This window comes from Oncorhynchus nerka, linkage group LG26, assembly GCF_034236695.1.
Source record: "Oncorhynchus nerka isolate Pitt River linkage group LG26, Oner_Uvic_2.0, whole genome shotgun sequence".
NCBI lineage: Eukaryota > Metazoa > Chordata > Actinopteri > Salmoniformes > Salmonidae > Oncorhynchus > Oncorhynchus nerka.
Window position 1 is genome coordinate 53,088,469 of NC_088421.1, and position 18,462 is coordinate 53,106,930.

General features: G+C 47.4%; 1 protein-coding gene across 1 annotated transcript in view; it reads left to right on the forward strand.

Annotated features, from left to right (window-relative positions):
• LOC135564921 (lethal(2) giant larvae protein homolog 1-like) overlaps positions 1–18,462 on the forward strand; it is a 107,776-nt gene that overhangs the window by 78,656 nt on the left and 10,658 nt on the right. The window contains exons 16-21 of the mRNA XM_065011005.1: positions 67–230; positions 4,037–4,175; positions 12,190–12,494; positions 12,855–13,046; positions 14,348–14,420; positions 16,129–16,240. Of these exons, the coding sequence (XP_064867077.1) occupies positions 67–230; positions 4,037–4,175; positions 12,190–12,494; positions 12,855–13,046; positions 14,348–14,420; positions 16,129–16,240 (985 nt within the window). The remainder of the gene's footprint in view (positions 1–66; positions 231–4,036; positions 4,176–12,189; positions 12,495–12,854; positions 13,047–14,347; positions 14,421–16,128; positions 16,241–18,462) is intronic.

An 18,462-nucleotide genomic window follows, 5' to 3' on the forward strand; every position in this document is an offset into this window, starting at 1 on the left:
CTCTCTGTTGTCTCCAGATGTCCCCTCTGGTGTTGTTAATCTGTTCTGTCTCTCTGTTGTCTCCAGGTGTCCCCCTGCACCCTAACGAGGGTCCTCCCCTGAAGAGCTCGATGGAGGGTCCCCTCAGCAGAGTGAAGAGTCTGAAGAAGTCTCTCAGACAGAGCTTCAGACGCATCAGGAAGAGTAGAGTGTCTGGGAAGAAACGCCCCGTCCCCACCCCTACCAGCAAGGTAAGACACACAATGAGACAGCTTGATGTACAGGACACCCCCTGGACAGGACACTAGTCTGTCTCCTGTTTCCTTAGTGAGACAGCTTGATGTACCAGGACACCCCCTGGACAGGACACTAGTCTATCTCCTGTTTCTGTAGTGAGACAGCTTGATGTACAGGACACTAGTCTGTCTCCTGTTTCTGTAGAGAGGCAGCTTGATGTACCAGGACACCCCCTGGACAGGACACTAGTCTGTCTCCTGTTTCCTTAGTGAGACAGCTTGATGTACAGGACACCCCCTGGACAGGACACTAGTCTGTCTCCTGTTTCTGTAGTGAGACAGCTTGATGTACCAGGACACCCCCTGGACAGGACACTAGTCTATCTCCTGTTTCTGTAGTGAGACAGCTTGATGTACAGGACACCCCCTGGACAGGACACTAGTCTGTCTCCTGTTTCCTTAGTGAGACAGCTTGATGTACAGGACACCCCCTGGACAGGACACTAGTCTGTCTCCTGTTTCTGTAGTGAGACAGCTTGATGTACCAGGACACCCCCTGGACAGGACACTAGTCTATCTCCTGTTTCTGTAGTGAGACAGCTTGATGTACAGGACACTAGTCTGTCTCCTGTTTCCTTAGTGAGACAGCTTGATGTACAGGACACCCCCTGGACAGGACACAGTCTGTCTCCCCTTAGTGAGACAGCTTGATGTACAGGACACCCCCTGGACAGGACACTAGTCTGTCTCCTGTTTCTATAGTGAGACAGCTTGATGTACCAGGACACCCCCTGGACAGGACACTAGTCTGTCTCCTGTTTCCTTAGTGAGACAGCTTGATGTACAGGACACCCCCTGGACAGGACACTAGTCTATCTCCTGTTTCTGTAGTGAGACAGCTTGATGTACAGGACACCCCCTGGACAGGACACTAGTCTGTCTCCTGTTTCCTTAGTGAGACAGCTTGATGTACAGGACACCCCCTGGACAGGACACTAGTCTGTCTCCTGTTTCCTTAGTGAGACAGCTTGATGTACAGGACACCCCCTGGACAGGACACTAGTCTGTCTCCCGTTTCTGTAGTGAGACAGCTTGATGTACAGGACACCCCCTGGACAGGACACTAGTCTGTCTCCTGTTTCCTTAGTGAGACAGCTTGATGTACTGGACACCCCCTGGACAGGACACTAGTCTGTCTCCTGTAGTGAGACAGCTTGATGTACCAGGACACCCCCTGGACAGGACACTAGTCTGTCTCCTGTAGTGAGACAGCTTGATGTACCAGGACACCCCCTGGACAGGACACTAGTCTGTCTCCTGTTTCCTTAGTGAGACAGCTTGATGTACAGGACACCCCCTGGACAGGACACTAGTCTGTCTCCCGTTACCTTAGTGAGACAGCTTGATGTACCAGGACACCCCCTGGACAGGACACTAGTCTGTCTCCCGTTACCTTAGTGAGACAGCTTGATGTACCAGGACACCCCCTGGACAGGACACTAGTCTGTCTCCTGTTTCCTTAGTGAGACAGCTTGATGTACAGGACACCCCCTGGACAGGACACTAGTCTGTCTCCCGTTACCTTAGTGAGACAGCTTGATGTACCAGGACACCCCCTGGACAGGACACTAGTCTGTCTCCTGCTATCCCCTGGAATTTCCCAACGCACCCTGGATGTCTAGAATGAGCATCAAACCAGAGGGCTCCGGTGTGAATTTCCCAACGCACCCTGGATGTCTAGAATGAGCATCAAACCAGAGGGTGTGAATTTCCCAACGCACCCTGGATGTCTAGAATGAGCATCAAACCAGAGGGCTCCGGTGTGAATTTCCCAACGCACCCTGGATGTCTAGAATGAGCATCAAACCAGAGGGCTCCGGTGTGAATTTCCCAACGCACCCCCTGGATGTCTAGAATGAGCATCAAACCAGAGGGTGGAATTTGCACCCTGGATGTCTAGAATGAGCATCAAACCAGAGGGCTCCGGTGTGAATTTCCCAACGCACCCTGGATGTCTAGAATGAGCATCAAACCAGAGGGTGTGAATTTCCCAACGCACCTGGATGTCTAGAATGAGCATCAAACCAGAGGGGTGTGAATTTCCCAACGCACCCTGGATGTCTAGAATGAGCATCAAACCAGAGGGTGTGAATTTCCCAACGCACCCTGGATGTCTAGAATGAGCATCAAACCAGAGGGCTGTGAATTTCCCAACGCACCCCTGGATGTCTAGAATGAGCATCAAACCAGAGGGTGTGAATTTCCCAATGCACCCTGGATGTCTAGAATGAGCATCAAACCAGAGGGTGTGAATTTCCCAACGCACCCTGGATGTCTAGAATGAGCATCAAACCAGAGGGTGTGAATTTCCCAACGCACCCTGGATGTCTAGAATGAGCATCAAACCAGAGGTGTGAATTTCCCAACGCACCCTGGATGTCTAGAATGAGCATCAAACCAGAGGGTGTGAATTTCCCAACGCACCCTGGATGTCTAGAATGAGCATCAAACCAGAGGGCTCCGGTGTGAATTTCCCAACGCACCCTGGATGTCTAGAATGAGCATCAAACCAGAGGGTGTGAATTTCCCAACGCACCCTGGATGTCTAGAATGAGCATCAAACCAGAGGGTGTGAATGAGCCCCCAACGCACCCTGGATGTCTAGAATGAGCATCAAACCAGAGGGCTCCGGTGTGAATTTCCCAACGCACCCTGGATGTCTAGAATGAGCATCAAACCAGAGCTCCGGTGTGAATTTCCCAACGCACCCTGGATGTCTAGAATGAGCATCAAACCAGAGGGTGGGCACCCTGGTGTGAATTTCCCAACGCACCCTGGATGTCTAGAATGAGCATCAAACCAGAGGCTCCGGTGTGAATTTCCCAACGCACCCTGGATGTCTAGAATGAGCATCAAACCTGGATGTCTAGGGCTCAAACCAGAGGGTGTGAATTTCCCAACGCACCCTGGATGTCTAGAATGAGCATCAAACCAGAGGGTGTGAATTTCCCAACGCACCCTGGATGTCTAGAATGAGCATCAAACCAGAGGGCTCCGGTGTGAATTTCCCAACGCACCCTGGATGTCTAGAATGAGCATCAAAGCATCAAACCATGTCTAGGGAGCATCAAACCAGAGGGCTCGGTGTGAATTTCCCAACGCACCCTGGATGTCTAGAATGAGCATCAAACCAGAGGGTGGGTGTGAATCAAACCCAAACGCACCCTGGATGTCTAGAATGAGCATCAAACCAGAGGGTGTGAATTTCCAAACGCACCCTGGATGTCTAGAATGAGCATCAAACCAGAGGGTGTGAATTTCCCAACGCACCCTGGATGTCTAGAATGAGCATCAAACCAGAGGGCTCCGGTGTGAATTTCCCAACGCACCCTGGATGTCTAGAATGAGCATCATGATGAATCAACGTGACACCGTTCTATGGCAGCCATTTTAGCCCAACATCATATAAATCATGATATGTCTTTGAATGTCTAGAATTCCATCAGTACTCAAAATATATATAAAAATAGATTTGGTTCTCACGATATATATACGTTGGTTGGTTCTCACAGAGCTTCCGATGAGTGTGACATCATTTCCTGTGCGTTGGTTGGTTCTCACAGAGCTTCCGATGAGTGTGACATCATTTCCTGTGCGTTGGTTGGTTCTCACAGAGCTTCCGATGAGTGTGACATCATTTCCTGTGCGTTGGTTGGTTCTCACAGAGCTTCCGATGAGTGTGACATCATTTCCTGTGTGTTGGTTGGTTCTCACAGAGCTTCCGATGAGTGTGACATCATTTCCTGTGTGTGTGTGTGTAGATCCAGGAGGCCAACGCAGCGCTAGCTGACCAGGAGGAAGTAGCTCCGGTGCAGAGGAGGATCGAGCCGAGATCAGCTGACGACTCTCTATCAGGAGTGGTGCGGTGCCTCTGTTTCGCTGATACGTACCTCAGAGACGGTATGGTATGATTCTGTCTGATACGTACCTTAGAGACGGTATGATTCTGTCTGATACGTACCTTAGAGACGGTATGATTCTGTCTGATACGTACCTTAGAGACGGTATGGTATGATTCTGTCTGATACGTACCTCAGAGACGGTATGATTCTGTCTGATACGTACCTTAGAGACGGTATGATTCTGTCTGATACGTACCTCAGAGACGGTATGATATGATTCTGTCTGATACGTACCTTAGAGACGGTATGATTCTGTCTGATACGTACCTTAGAGACGGTATGATTCTGTCTGATACGTACCTTAGAGACGGTATGATATGATTCTGTCTGATACGTACCTTAGAGACGGTATGATTCTGTCTGATACGTACCTTAGAGACGGTATGATATGATTCTGTCTGATACGTACCTTAGAGACGGTATGATTCTGTCTGATACGTACCTCAGAGACGGTATGATATGATTCTGTCTGATACGTACCTCAGAGACGGTATGATTCTGTCTGATACGTACCTTAGAGACGGTATGATTCTGTCTGATACGTACCTCAGAGACGGTATGATTCTGTCTGATACGTACCTTAGAGACGGTATGATATGATTCTGTCTGATACGTACCTTAGAGACGGTATGATATGATTCTGTCTGATCGTGCCTCAGAGGCGGTATGGTGATTCTGTCTCAATACGTACCTTAGAGACGGTATGATATGATTCTGTCTGATCGTACCTTAGAGACGGTATGGTATGATTCTGTCTGATACGTACCTCAGAGACGGTATGATATGATTCTGTCTGATACGTACCTTAGAGTATGATTCTGTCTGATACGTACCTTAGAGACGGTATGATATGATTCTGTCTGATACGTACCTTAGAGACGGTATGTATGATTCTGTCTGATCGTACCTCAGAGACGGTATGTATGATTCTGTCTGATACGTACCTTAGAGACGGTATGATTCTGTCTGATCACGTACCTCAGAGACGGTATGATTCTGTCTGATACGTACCTTAGAGACGGTATGATTCTGTCTGATACGTACCTTAGAGACGGTATGATATGATTCTGTCTGATACGTACCTTAGATGATTCTGTCTGGTATGGTATGATTCTGTCTGATCGTACCTTAGAGACGGTATGATTCTGTCTGATACGTACCTTAGAGACGGTATGATTCTGTCTGATACGTACCTTAGAGAGCGGTATGATTCTGTCTGATCGTACCTTAGAGACGGTATGATTCTGTCTGATACGTACCTCAGAGACGGTATGATTCTGTCTGATACGTACCTCAGAGACGGTATGATTCTGTCTGATACGTACCTTAGAGACGGTATGATATGATTCTGTCTGATACGTACCTTAGAGACGGTATGATATGATTCTGTCTGATACGTACCTCAGAGACGGTATGATTCTGTCTGATACGTACCTTAGAGACGGTATGATATGATTCTGTCTGATACGTACCTTAGAGACGGTATGGTATGATTCTGTCTGGTATGATTCTGTCTGATACGTACTTTAGAGACGGTATGATATGATTCTGTCTGATACGTACCTTAGAGACGGTATGGTATGATTCTGTCTGATACGTACCTCAGAGACGGTATGGTATGATTCTGTCTGATACGTACCTTAGAGACGGTATGATTCTGTCTGATACGTACCTTAGAGACGGTATGATATGATTCTGTCTGATACGTACCTTAGAGACGGTATGATTCTGTCTGATACGTACCTCAGAGACGGTATGATTCTGTCTGATACGTACCTTAGAGACGGTATGATTCTGTCTGATACGTACCTCAGAGACGGTATGGTATGATTCTGTCTGATCGTACCTTAGAGACGTATGTATGATTCTGTCTGATACGTACCTTAGAGACGGTATGATATGATTCTGTCTGATACGTACCTTAGAGACGGTATGGTATGATTCTGTCTGATGCACGTACCTTAGAGACGGTATGATATGATTCTGTCTGATGTACCTTAGAGACGGTATGATTCTATCGATCGTACCTCAGAGACGGTATGATTCTGTCTGATACGTACCTCAGAGACGGTATGATTCTGTCTGATACGTACCTTAGAGACGGTATGATTCTGTCTGATACGAACCTTAGAGACGGTATGATTCTGTCTGATACGTACCTTAGAGACGGTATGATATGATTCTGTCTGATACATACCTTAGAGACGGTATGGTATGATTCTGTCTGATACGTACCTTAGAGACGGTATGATTCTGTCTGATACGTACCTCAGAGACGGTATGATTCTGTCTGATACGTACCTCAGAGACGGTATGATTCTGTCTGATACGTACCTTAGAGACGGTATGATTCTGTCTGATACGTACCTTAGAGACGGTATGATTCTGTCTGATACGTACCTCAGAGACGGTATGATTCTGTCTGATACGTACCTTAGAGACGGTATGATATGATTCTGTCTGATACGTACCTTAGAGACGGTATGGTATGATTCTGTCTGATACGTACCTCAGAGACGGTATGGTATGATTCTGTCTGATACGTACCTTAGAGACGGTATGATTCTGTCTGATACGTACCTTAGAGACGGTATGATATGATTCTGTCTGATACGTACCTTAGAGACGGTATGATTCTGTCTGATACGTACCTCAGAGACGGTATGATTCTGTCTGATACGTACCTTAGAGACGGTATGATTCTGTCTGATACGTACCTCAGAGACGGTATGATTCTGTCTGATACGAACCTTAGAGACGGTATGATTCTGTCTGATACGTACCTTAGAGACGGTATGATATGATTCTGTCTGATACGTACCTTAGAGACGGTATGGTATGATTCTGTCTGATACGTACCTTAGAGACGGTATGATATGATTCTGTCTGATACGTACCTTAGAGACGGTATGATTCTGTCCGATACGTACCTCAGAGACGGTATGATTCTGTCTGATACGTACCTCAGAGACGGTATGATTCTGTCTGATACGTACCTCAGAGACGGTATGATTCTGTCTGATACGTACCTTAGAGACGGTATGATTCTGTCTGATACGTACCTTAGAGACGGTATGATTCTGTCTGATACGTACCTTAGAGACGGTATGATTCTGTCTGGTACGTACCTTAGAGACGGTATGGTATGATTCTGTCTGGTACGTACCTTAGAGACGGTATGATTCTGTCTGATACGTACCTTAGAGACGGTATGATTCTGTCTGATACGTACCTTAGAGACGGTATGATTCTGTCTGATACGTACCTTAGAGACGGTATGATTCTGTCTGATACGTACCTTAGAGACGGTATGATTCTGTCTGATACGTACCTTAGAGACGGTATGATTCTGTCTGATACGTACCTTAGAGACGGTATGGTATGATTCTGTCTGATACGTACCTTAGAGACGGTATGATTCTGTCTGATACGTACCTCAGAGACGGTATGATTCTGTCTGATACGTACCTTAGAGACGGTATGGTATGATTCTGTCTGATACGTACCTTAGAGACGGTATGATATGATTCTGTCTGATACGTACCTTAGAGACGGTATGATTCTGTCTGATACGTACCTTAGAGACGGTATGGTATGATTCTGTCTGATACGTACCTCAGAGACGGTATGGTATGATTCTGTCTGATACGTACCTCAGAGACGGTATGGTATGATTCTGTCTGATACGTACCTCAGAGACGGTATGGTATGATTCTGTCTGATACGTACCTCAGAGACGGTATGATATGATTCTGTCTGATACGTACCTTAGAGACGGTATGATTCTGTCTGATACGTACCTTAGAGACGGTATGGTATGATTCTGTCTGATACGTACCTTCGAGACGGTATGATTCTGTCTGATACGTACCTTAGAGACGGTATGGTATGATTCTGTCTGGTACGTACCTTAGAGACGGTATGGTATGATTCTGTCTGATACAGTTGCCAGAAGTTTACATGCACTTGGGTTGGATTCATTAAAACTAGTTTTTCAACCACTCCACAAATTTCTTGCTAACAAACTATAGTTTTGGCAAGTCGGTTAGGACATTACTTTGTGCATGACACAAGTCATTTCTCCAACAACTGTTTACAGACAGATTATTTCACTTATAATTCACTGTATCGCAATTCCAGTGGGTCAGAAGTTTACATACACTAAGTTGATTGTACCTTTAAACATCTTGGAAAATTCGAGAAAATGATGTAATGGCTTCATAAGCTTCTGATAGGCTAATTGACATCATTTGAGTCAGTTGGAGGTGTACCTGTGGATGTATTTCAAGGCCTACCTAAAACTCAGTGCCTCTTTGCTTGACATCATGGGAAAATCAAAAGAAATCAGCCAAGACCTCAGAAAGAAAATTGTAGACCTCCACAAGTCTGGTTCAAAATGCCTGAATGTTCATCTGTACAAACAATAGTACGCAAGTATAAACTCCATGGGACCACGCAGCCATCATACCGCTCAGGAAGGAGACGCGTTCTGTCTCCTGGAGTACTTTGGTGCGAAAAGTGCCAATCAATCCCAGAACAACAGCAAGGACCATGTGAAGATGCTGGACGAAACAGGTACAAAAGTATCTATATCCACAGTAAAACGAGTCCTATAGCGACATAACCTGAAAGGTCGCTCAGCAACGAAGAGACCACTGCTCCAAAAATGCCATAAAAAAGCCAGACTACGGTTTGCAACTGCACATGGGGACAAAGATCGTACATTTTGGAGAAATGTCCTCTGGTCTGATGAAACAAAAATAGAACTGTTTGGCCATAATGACCATCATTATGTTTGGAGGAAATAAGGGGGAGGCTTGCAAGCCGAAGAACACCATCCCAGCCGTGAAGCACGGGGGTGGCAGCATCATGTTGTGGGGGTGCTTTGCTGCTGGAGGGACTGGTGCACTTCACAAAATAGATGGCATCATGAGGAAGGAAAATTATGTGGATATATTGAAGCAACATCTCAAGACGTGTGTTGGAGATTTTCCAGTCATCTGGTGATTTTCAGTAACCTATACTGTTTCTCTTTGAAGTAGAACGAATCAACAGAATGAAGTCTGAGCCCAAAGCTGGATCAACATCGAATTGACCAGAACGTAAGCATAATCTGTGTAGATGAGGCGAGGTTAACTAACAAGATGTGACAGGACTGTTTCTCTTTGAAGTAGAACGAATCAACAGAATGAAGTCTGAGCCCATGTGAGTGTACAAAGCTGGATCAACATCGAATGGACCATTGGACACGTAAAGAACAGAACATAAGCAGAATCTGTGTAGATGAGGGTTAACTAACAAGATGTGACAGATCTGGGTCATATCTGATCTTGTGAAGGCTCCTGGACACGCACACACACGTTAACCATACATTGATTGATAATGTAGTTCTGAACTTGTAAAGACCTTTGGAACATTAGCTAACGGGTATGTCATGTCACGCCGCCAATAGAATCTATGCCCCAATATCTGAGCCAATAGAATCTATGCCCCAATATCTGAGCCAATAGAATATATGCCCCAATATCTGAGCCAATAAGATCATGGAAACTATGTAAGAAAGCAAATGGGGTGATGAAACTGTATAAAAGCCAAGCACTAAGAATGAGGAGGCAGTTCTTCCATGGAGGTGCTCGGCATTTTGTTGTCCTCTGCAATAAAATTCTAATTTGAATTCAGAAACTCCGGTATCTGAGTAGTATTTGTTTTAATTTTTAATATTTTCCACAACACCAGTCGGAAGTTTAAGCTTGGTCGCAAATGGGTCTTCCAAATGGACAATGACCCCAAGCATATTTCAAGTTGTGGCAAAATGGCTTAAGGACAACAAAGTCAAGGTATTGGAGTGGCCATCACAAAGCCCTGACCTCAATCCTATCGAACATTTGTGGGCAGAACTGAAAAAGCGTGTGCGAGCAAGGAGGCCTACAAACCTGACTCAGTTACACCAGCTCTGTCAGGAGGAATGGGCCAAAATTCACCCAACTTATTGTGGGAAGCTTGTGGAAGGCTACCTGAAACGTTTGACCCAAGTTAAACAATTTAAAGGCAATGCTACCAAATACTAATTGAGTGAATGTAAACTTCTGACCCACTGGGGATGTGATGAAAGAAATAAACGCTGAAATCTTGGCCAGGTCGCAGTTGCAAATGGGAACTTGTTCTCAACTAGCCTACGTGGTTAAATAAAGGTGAAATAAAAATAAGAATAAATCATTCTCTCTATGATTATTCTGACATTTCACATTCTTAAAATAAAGTGGTGATCCTAACTGACCTAAAACTGGGAATTTTTACTAGGATTAAATGTCAGGAATTGTGAAAAACTGAGTTTAAATGTATTTGGCTAAGGTGTATGTAAACTTCCTACTTCAACTGTATATCTTTGTTTATGAATGTGTGTATCTATGTTAACATGTATATCTCTGTTTTAATGTGTACATCTCTGTTTAATGTGTGTATCTATGGTAACATGTATATCTCTGTTTAGTGTGTGTGTGTATCTATGTTAATGTGTATATCTCTGTTTAGTGTGTGTGTATATCTATGGTAACGTGTATATCTCTGTTTAGTGTGTGTGTGTATCTATGGTAACGTGTATATCTCTGTTTAGTGTGTGTGTGTATCTATGGTAACATGTATATCTCTGTTTAGTGTGTGTGTGTATCTATGGTAACGTGTATATCTCTGTTTAATGTGTGTGTATCTATGGTAACATGTATATCTCTGTTTAATGTGTGTGTATCTATGGTAACATGTATATCTCTGTTTAATGTGTGTGTATCTATGGTAACATGTATATCTCTGTTTAATGTGTGTGTATCTATGGTAACATGTATATCTCTGTTTAATGTGTGTGTATCTATGTTAATGTGTATATCTCTGTTTAATGTGTGTGTATCTATGGTAACATGTATATCTCTGTTTTAATGTGTATATCTCTGTTTAGTGTGTGTGTGTATCTATGGTAACATGTATATCTCTGTTTAGTGTGTGTGTGTATCTATGGTAACGTGTATATCTCTGTTTAATGTGTGTGTATCTATGGTAACATGTATATCTCTGTTTAATGTGTGTGTATCTATGGTAACATGTATATCTCTGTTTAATGTGTGTGTATCTATGGTAACATGTATATCTCTGTTTAATGTGTGTGTATCTATGTTAATGTGTATATCTCTGTTTAATGTGTGTGTATCTATGGTAACGTGTATATCTCTGTTTAGTGTGTGTGTATCTATGGTAACATGTATATCTCTGTTTAGTGTGTGTGTGTATCTATGGTAACATGTATATCTCTGTTTAGTGTGTGTGTGTATCTATGGTAATGTGTATATCTCTGTTTAATGTGTGTGTATCTATGGTAACATGTATATCTCTGTTTAATGTGTGTGTATCTATGGTAACATGTATATCTCTGTTTAATGTGTGTGTATCTATGGTAACATGTATATCTCTGTTTAATGTGTGTGTATCTATGTTAATGTGTATATCTCTGTTTAATGTGTGTGTATCTATGGTAACATGTATATCTCTGTTTAGTGTGTGTGTGTATCTATGGTAACGTGTATATCTCTGTTTAATGTGTGTGTATCTATGGTAACATGTATATCTCTGTTTAATGTGTGTATCTATGGTAACGTGTATTTCTCTGTTTAATGTGTGTGTATCTATGGTAACATGTATATCTCTGTTTAATATGTGTGTATCTATGGTAACATGTATATCTCTGTTTAATGTGTGTGTATCTATGTTAATGTGTATATCTCTGTTTAATGTGTGTGTATCTATGGTAACGTGTATATCTCTGTTTGTGTGTGTATCTATGTTAATGTGTATATCTATGTTTAATGTGTGTGTATCTATGGTAACGTGTATATCTCTGTTTAATGTGTGTGTATCTATGTTAATGTGTATATCTCTGTTTAATGTGTGTGTATCTATGTTAATGTGTATATCTCTGTTTAATGTGTGTGTATCTATGGTAACGTGTATATCTCTGTCTCCCCCAGGTACACACCACGGCCCGACGCTGTGGGCGGGGACAAACTCAGGGAGTGTGTATGCTTACGCGTTGGAGGTTCCGGGTGTGGGGTCGGGCCGTGGACGGCTGGGGGGTGAGGGGAGCGGCTGTGTGGAGGCCGTGTTGGGGAAAGAGATCCAGCTGATGCACAGGGCTCCGGTCGTGTCCATCTGCGTTCTGGACGGACGGGGGAAACCGTTACCAGAACCTTACCAAGCCTCTCTGGACCTGGCTACTGCTCCAGACATGACTAACCCACACTCTGTCCTCATCGCATCAGAGGAACAACTCAAGGTACACACACACACCTGTTGGGAATTACCTGTCAGTCAGGTATTCAGTCTCTCTAAGGTCAGTGTTGATAGGTATATTGTGTTGACAGGTATAATGTGTTGACAGGTGTATTGTGTTGACAGGTGTATTGTGTTGACAGGTGTATTGTGTTGACAGGTGTATTGTGTTGACAGGTGTATTGTGTTGACAGGTGTATTGTGTTGACAGGTATATTGTGTTGACAGGTGTATTGTGTTGACAGGTGTATTGTGTTGACAGGTGTATTGTGTTGACAGGTGTATTGTGTTGACAGGTGTATTGTGTTGACAGGTGTATTGTGTTGACAGGTATGTTTTGTTGACAGGTATATTGTGTTGACAGGTGTTCAGTCTTCCTAAGGTCGGTGCGAAGACCAAGTTCAAGCTGACGGCTCATGAGGGTTGTCGTGTGCGGAGGGTTGCCATGGTGACGGTGTGTTCCACAGCCCAGGAGGACTACAGTGAGACCAGTCTGGTCTGTCTGACCAACCTTGGAGACCTGCACTTGTTTAACGTACCTGCCCTACGGCCCCAGGTAGGGGAGGGGGTGTACCTGTTTAACGTACCTGCCCTACGGCCCCAGGTAGGGGAGGGGGTGTACCTGTTTAACGTACCTGCCCTACGGCCACAGGTAGGGGGGGGGTGTACCTGTTTAACATACCTGCCCTATGGCCACAGGTAGGGGGGGTGTACCTGTTTAACATACCTGCCCTATGGCCACAGGTAGGGGGGGTGTACCTGTTTAACATACCTGCCCTACGGCCCCAGGTAGTGGGGGGGTGTACCTGTTTAACATACCTGCACGGCCCCAGGTAGTGGGGGGGGGTTTGTACATGTTTAACATACCTGCCCTACGGCCCCAGGTAGGGGGGTGTACCTGTTTAACGTACCTGCCCTACGGCCCCAGGTAGGGGGTGTACCTGTTTAACGTACCTGCCCTACGGCCCCAGGTACGTACCTGCCCCCGGCCACAGGTAGGGGGGTGTACCTGTTTAACGTACCTGCCCTACGGCCACAGGTAGGGGGGTACCTGTTTAACATACCTGCCCTACGGCCCCAGGGGGGGTGTACCTGTTTAACATACCTGCCCTACGGCCACAGGTAGGGGGGGGTGTACATGTTTAACATACCTGCCCTACGGCCCCAGGTAGTGGGGGGGTGTACCTGTTTAACATACCTGCCCCACGGCCCCAGGTAGTGGGGGTGGGGGGGGTGTACCTGTTTAACATACCTGCCCTACGGCCCCAGGTAGTGGGGGGTGTACCTGTTTAACATACCTGCCCCTACGGCCCCAGGTAGTGGGGGTGTACCTGTTTAACATACCTGCCCTACGGCCCCAGGTAGTGGGGGGGGGGTGTACCTGTTTAACATACCTGCCCTACGGCCCCAGGTAGCCACAGGGGGGGTGTACCTGTTTAATATACCTGCCCTACGGCCCCAGGTAGGGGGGGGTGTACCTGTTTAACGTACCTGCCCTACGGCCCCAGGTAGGGGAGGGGGTGTACCTGTTTAACGTACCTGCCCTACGGCCACAGGTAGGGGGGGGTGTACCTGTTTAACGTACCTGCCCTACGGCCACAGGTAGGGGGGGGGTGTACCTGTTTAACGTACCTGCCCTACGGCCACAGGTAGGGGGGGTGTACCTGTTTAACGTACCTGCCCTACGGCCACAGGTAGGGGGGGGGTGTACCTGTTTAACCTAGTGTGTGTTTGTTTTGCAGTGTGTGTGTGTTCCAGTGTGTGTGTGTGTGTTGCAGTGTGTGTGTGTGTGTGTTGCAGTGTGTGTGTGTGTGTGTGTGTTGCAGTGTGTGTGTTAACCTCTGTCTCTGTCTGTAGGTACGTTATGACTGTATCCGTAAAGAGGACATCAGTGGCATCGCTTCCTGTGTCTTCACAAGGAACGGGCAGGGTGAGAACACACACACACACACACACACACACACACACACACACACACACACACACACAACAATATTGTTGATATGCATGTTTCCGTTTGTGTGTGGTTCTACGTGATCTCTCTGTGTGTGTAGGGTTCTACCTGATCTCTCTGTGTGTGTAGGGTTCTACGTGATCTCTCTGTGTGTGTAGGGTTCTACGTGATCTCTCTGTGTGTGTAGGGTTCTACCTGATCTCTCTGTGTGTGTAGGGTTCTACCTGATCTCTCTGTGTGTGTAGGGTTCTACGTGATCTCTCTGTGTGTGTAGGGTTCTACCTGATCTCTCTGTGTGTGTAGGGTTCTACCTGATCTCTCTCTGTGTGTGTAGGGTTCTACCTGATCTCTCTGTGTGTGTAGGGTTCTACGTGATATTTCTGTGTGTGTAGGGTTCTACGTGATCTCTCTGTGTGTGTAGGGTTCTACCTGATCTCTCTCTCTGTGTGTAGGGTTCTACCTGATCTCTCTCTGTGTGTGTAGGGTTCTACGTGATCTCTCTGTGTGTGTAGGGTTCTACCTGATCTCTCTGTGTGTGTAGGGTTCTACGTGATCTCTCTGTGTGTGTAGGGTTCTACCTGATCTCTCTCTGTGTGTGTAGGGTTCTACCTGATCTCTCTGTGTGTGTAGGGTTCTACCTGATCTCTCTGTGTGTGTAGGGTTCTACGTGATATTTCTGTGTGTGTAGGGTTCTACGTGATCTCTCTGTGTGTGTAGGGTTCTACGTGATCTCTCTGTGTGTGTAGGGTTCTACCTGATCTCTCTCTGTGTGTGTAGGGTTCTACCTGATCTCTCTGTGTGTGTAGGGTTCTACCTGATCTCTCTGTGTGGGGGGGTTCTACGTGATCTCTCTGTGTGTGTAGGGTTCTACCTGATCTCTCTGTGTGTGTAGGGTTCTACGTGGTCTCTCTGTGTGTGTAGGGTTCTACCTGATCTCTCTGTGTGTGTAGGGTTCTACCTGATCTCTCTGTGTGTGTAGGGTTCTACCTGATCTCTCTGTGTGGTGGGGTTCTACCTGATCTCTCTGTGTGTGTAGGGTTCTACCGTGATATTTCTGTGTGTGTCTCTCTGTGTGTGTAGGGTTCTACGTGATCTCTCTGTGTGTGTAGGGTTCTACCTGATCTCTCTCTGTGTGTGTAGGGTTCTACCTGATCTCTCTGTGTGTGTAGGGTTCTACCTGATCTCTCTGTGTGTGTAGGGTTCTACGTGGTCTCTCTGTGTGTAGGGTTCTATGTGATCTCTCTGTGTGTGTAGGGTTCTACCTGGTCTCTCTGTGTGTGTAGGGTTCTACCTGATCTCTTTGTGTGTAGGGTTCTACCTGATCTCTCTGTGTGTGTAGGGTTCTACCTGATCTCTCTGTGTGTGTAGGATTCTACCTGATCTCTCTGTGTGTGTAGGGTTCTACCTGATATCTCTCTCTGTGTGTAGGGTTCTACCTGATCTCTCTCTCTCTCTCTGTGTATGGTTCTACCTGATCTCTCTCTGTGTGTGTAGGGTTCTACCTGATATCTCTCTCTGTGTGTAGGGTTCTACCTGATCTCTCTCTCTCTGTGTAGGGTTCTACCTGATCTCTCAGTGTGTAGGGTTCTACCTGATCTCTCTGTGTGTGTAGGGTTCTACCTGATCTCTCTCTCTCTGTGTGTAGGGTTCTACCTGATCTCTCTCTCTCTCTCTGTGTGTGTAGGGTTCTACCTGATATCTCCATCAGAGTACCAGCGTTTCTCCCTGTCAGCTAAAGTCATCACAGAACCTCTGTGTACTGTGGAGCTGGAGAGACCTCTGGAGACACACATCAGGTCACTACACACTAACATCAGGTCACTACACACTAACACCAGGTCACTACACACTAACACCAGGTCACTACACACTAACACCAGGTCACTACACACTAACACCAGGTCACTACACACTAACACCTCTGGAGACACACATCAGGTCACTACACTAACATCAACACACAGGTAACACCAGGTCACTACACTAACACCTCTGGAGACACACATCAGGTCACTACACACTAACACCAGGTCACTACACACTAACACCAGGTCACTACACACTAACATCAGGTCACTACACACTAACACCAGGTCACTACACACTAACACCTCTGGAGACACACATCAGGTCACTACACACTAACACCAGGTCACTACACACTAACATCAGGTCACTACACACTAACACCAGGTCACTACACACTAACATCAGGTCACTACACACTAACACCAGGTCACTACACACTAACACCAGGTCACTACACACTAACATCAGGTCACTACACACTAACACCAGGTCACTACACACTAACACCAGGTCACTACACACTAACATCAGGTCACACCTCTTGTCCTCACACCTCCTGTCCTCACACCTCCCCGTCCTCACACCTCCTGTCCTCTCCCGTCCTCACACCTCCTCGTCCTCACACCTCCTGTCCTCCCCGTCCTCACACCTCCCGTCCTCACACCTCCTGTCCTCCCGGTCCTCACACCAACCCAGGTCCTCACACCTCCTGTCCTCCCCGTCCTCACACCTCCCGTCCTCACACCTCCTGTCCTCCCCGTCCTCACACCTCCTGTCCTCCCCGTCCTCACACCTCCTGTCCTCACACCTCCTGTCCTCCCCGTCCTCACACCTCCCGTCCTCACACCTCCTGTCCTCCTCGTCCTCACACCTCCTGTCCTCTCCCGTCCTCACCTCCTGTCCTCCCCATCCTCACACCTCCTGTCCTCCCCATCCTCACACCTCCTGTCCTCCCCGTCCTCACACCTCCTGTCCTCCCCGTCCTCACACCTCCTGTCCTCTCACCTCCTGTCCTCACACACCTCCTGTCCTCCCCGTTCTCACACCTCCTGTCCTCCCCGTCCTCACACCTCCTGTCCTCCCCGTTCTCACACCTCCTGTCCTCCTCGTCCTCACACCTCCTGTCGTCCTCTCCCGTCCTCACCTCCTGTCCTCCCCATCCTCACACCTCCTGTCCTCCCCATCCTCACACCTCCTGTCCTCCCCGTCCTCACACCTCCTGTCCACACACCTCCTGTCCTCACACACCTCCTGTCCTCCCCGTTCTCACACCTCCTGTCCTCCCCGTCCTCACACCTCCTGTCCTCACACCTCCTGTCCTCTCCCGTCCTCACACCTCCTGTCCTCCTCGTCCTCACACCTCCCGTCCTCACACCTCCTGTCCTCCCCGTCCTCACACCTCCTGTCCTCCCGTCCTCACACCTCCCGTCCCTCACACCTCCTTTCCTCCCCTCCCCACACCTCCTGTCCTCCCGTCCTCACACCTCCTTTCCTCCCCGTCCTCACACCTCCTGTCCTCTCCCGTCCTCACACCTCCTGTCCTCCTCGTCCTCACACCTCCCGTCCTCACACCTCCTTCCTCCCCGTCCTCACACCTCCTGTCCTCCCCGTCCTCACACCTCCTGTCCTCCCCGTCCTCACACCTCCCGTCCTCACACCTCCTTTCCTCCCCGTCCTCACACCTCCTGTCCTCCCCGTCCTCACACCTCCTTTCCTCCCCGTCCTCACACACCTCCTGTCCTCCCCGTCCTCACACCTCCTGTCCTCACACCTCCTGTCCTCCTCGTCCTCACACCTCCTGTCCACACACCTCCTGTCCTCACACCTCCTGTCCTCTCACCTCCTGTCCTCACACCTCCTGTCCTCTCCCGTCCTCACACCTCCTGTCCTCCCCGTCCTCACACCTCCTGTCCTCACACCTCCTGTCCTCTCACCTCCTGTCCTCACACCTCCTGTCCTCACACCTCCTGTCCTCCCCGTCCTCACACCTCCTGTCCTCACACCTCCTGTCCTCACACCTCCTGTCCTCCCCGTCCTCACACCTCCTGTCCTCACACCTCCTGTCCCTCCCCGTCCTCACACCTCCTGTCCTCCCCGTCCTCACACCACCTGTCCTCACACCTCCTGTCCTCACACCTCCTGTCCTCCTCGTCCTCACACCTCCTGTCCTCCTCGTCCTCACACCTCCTGTCCCACACCTCCTGTCCTC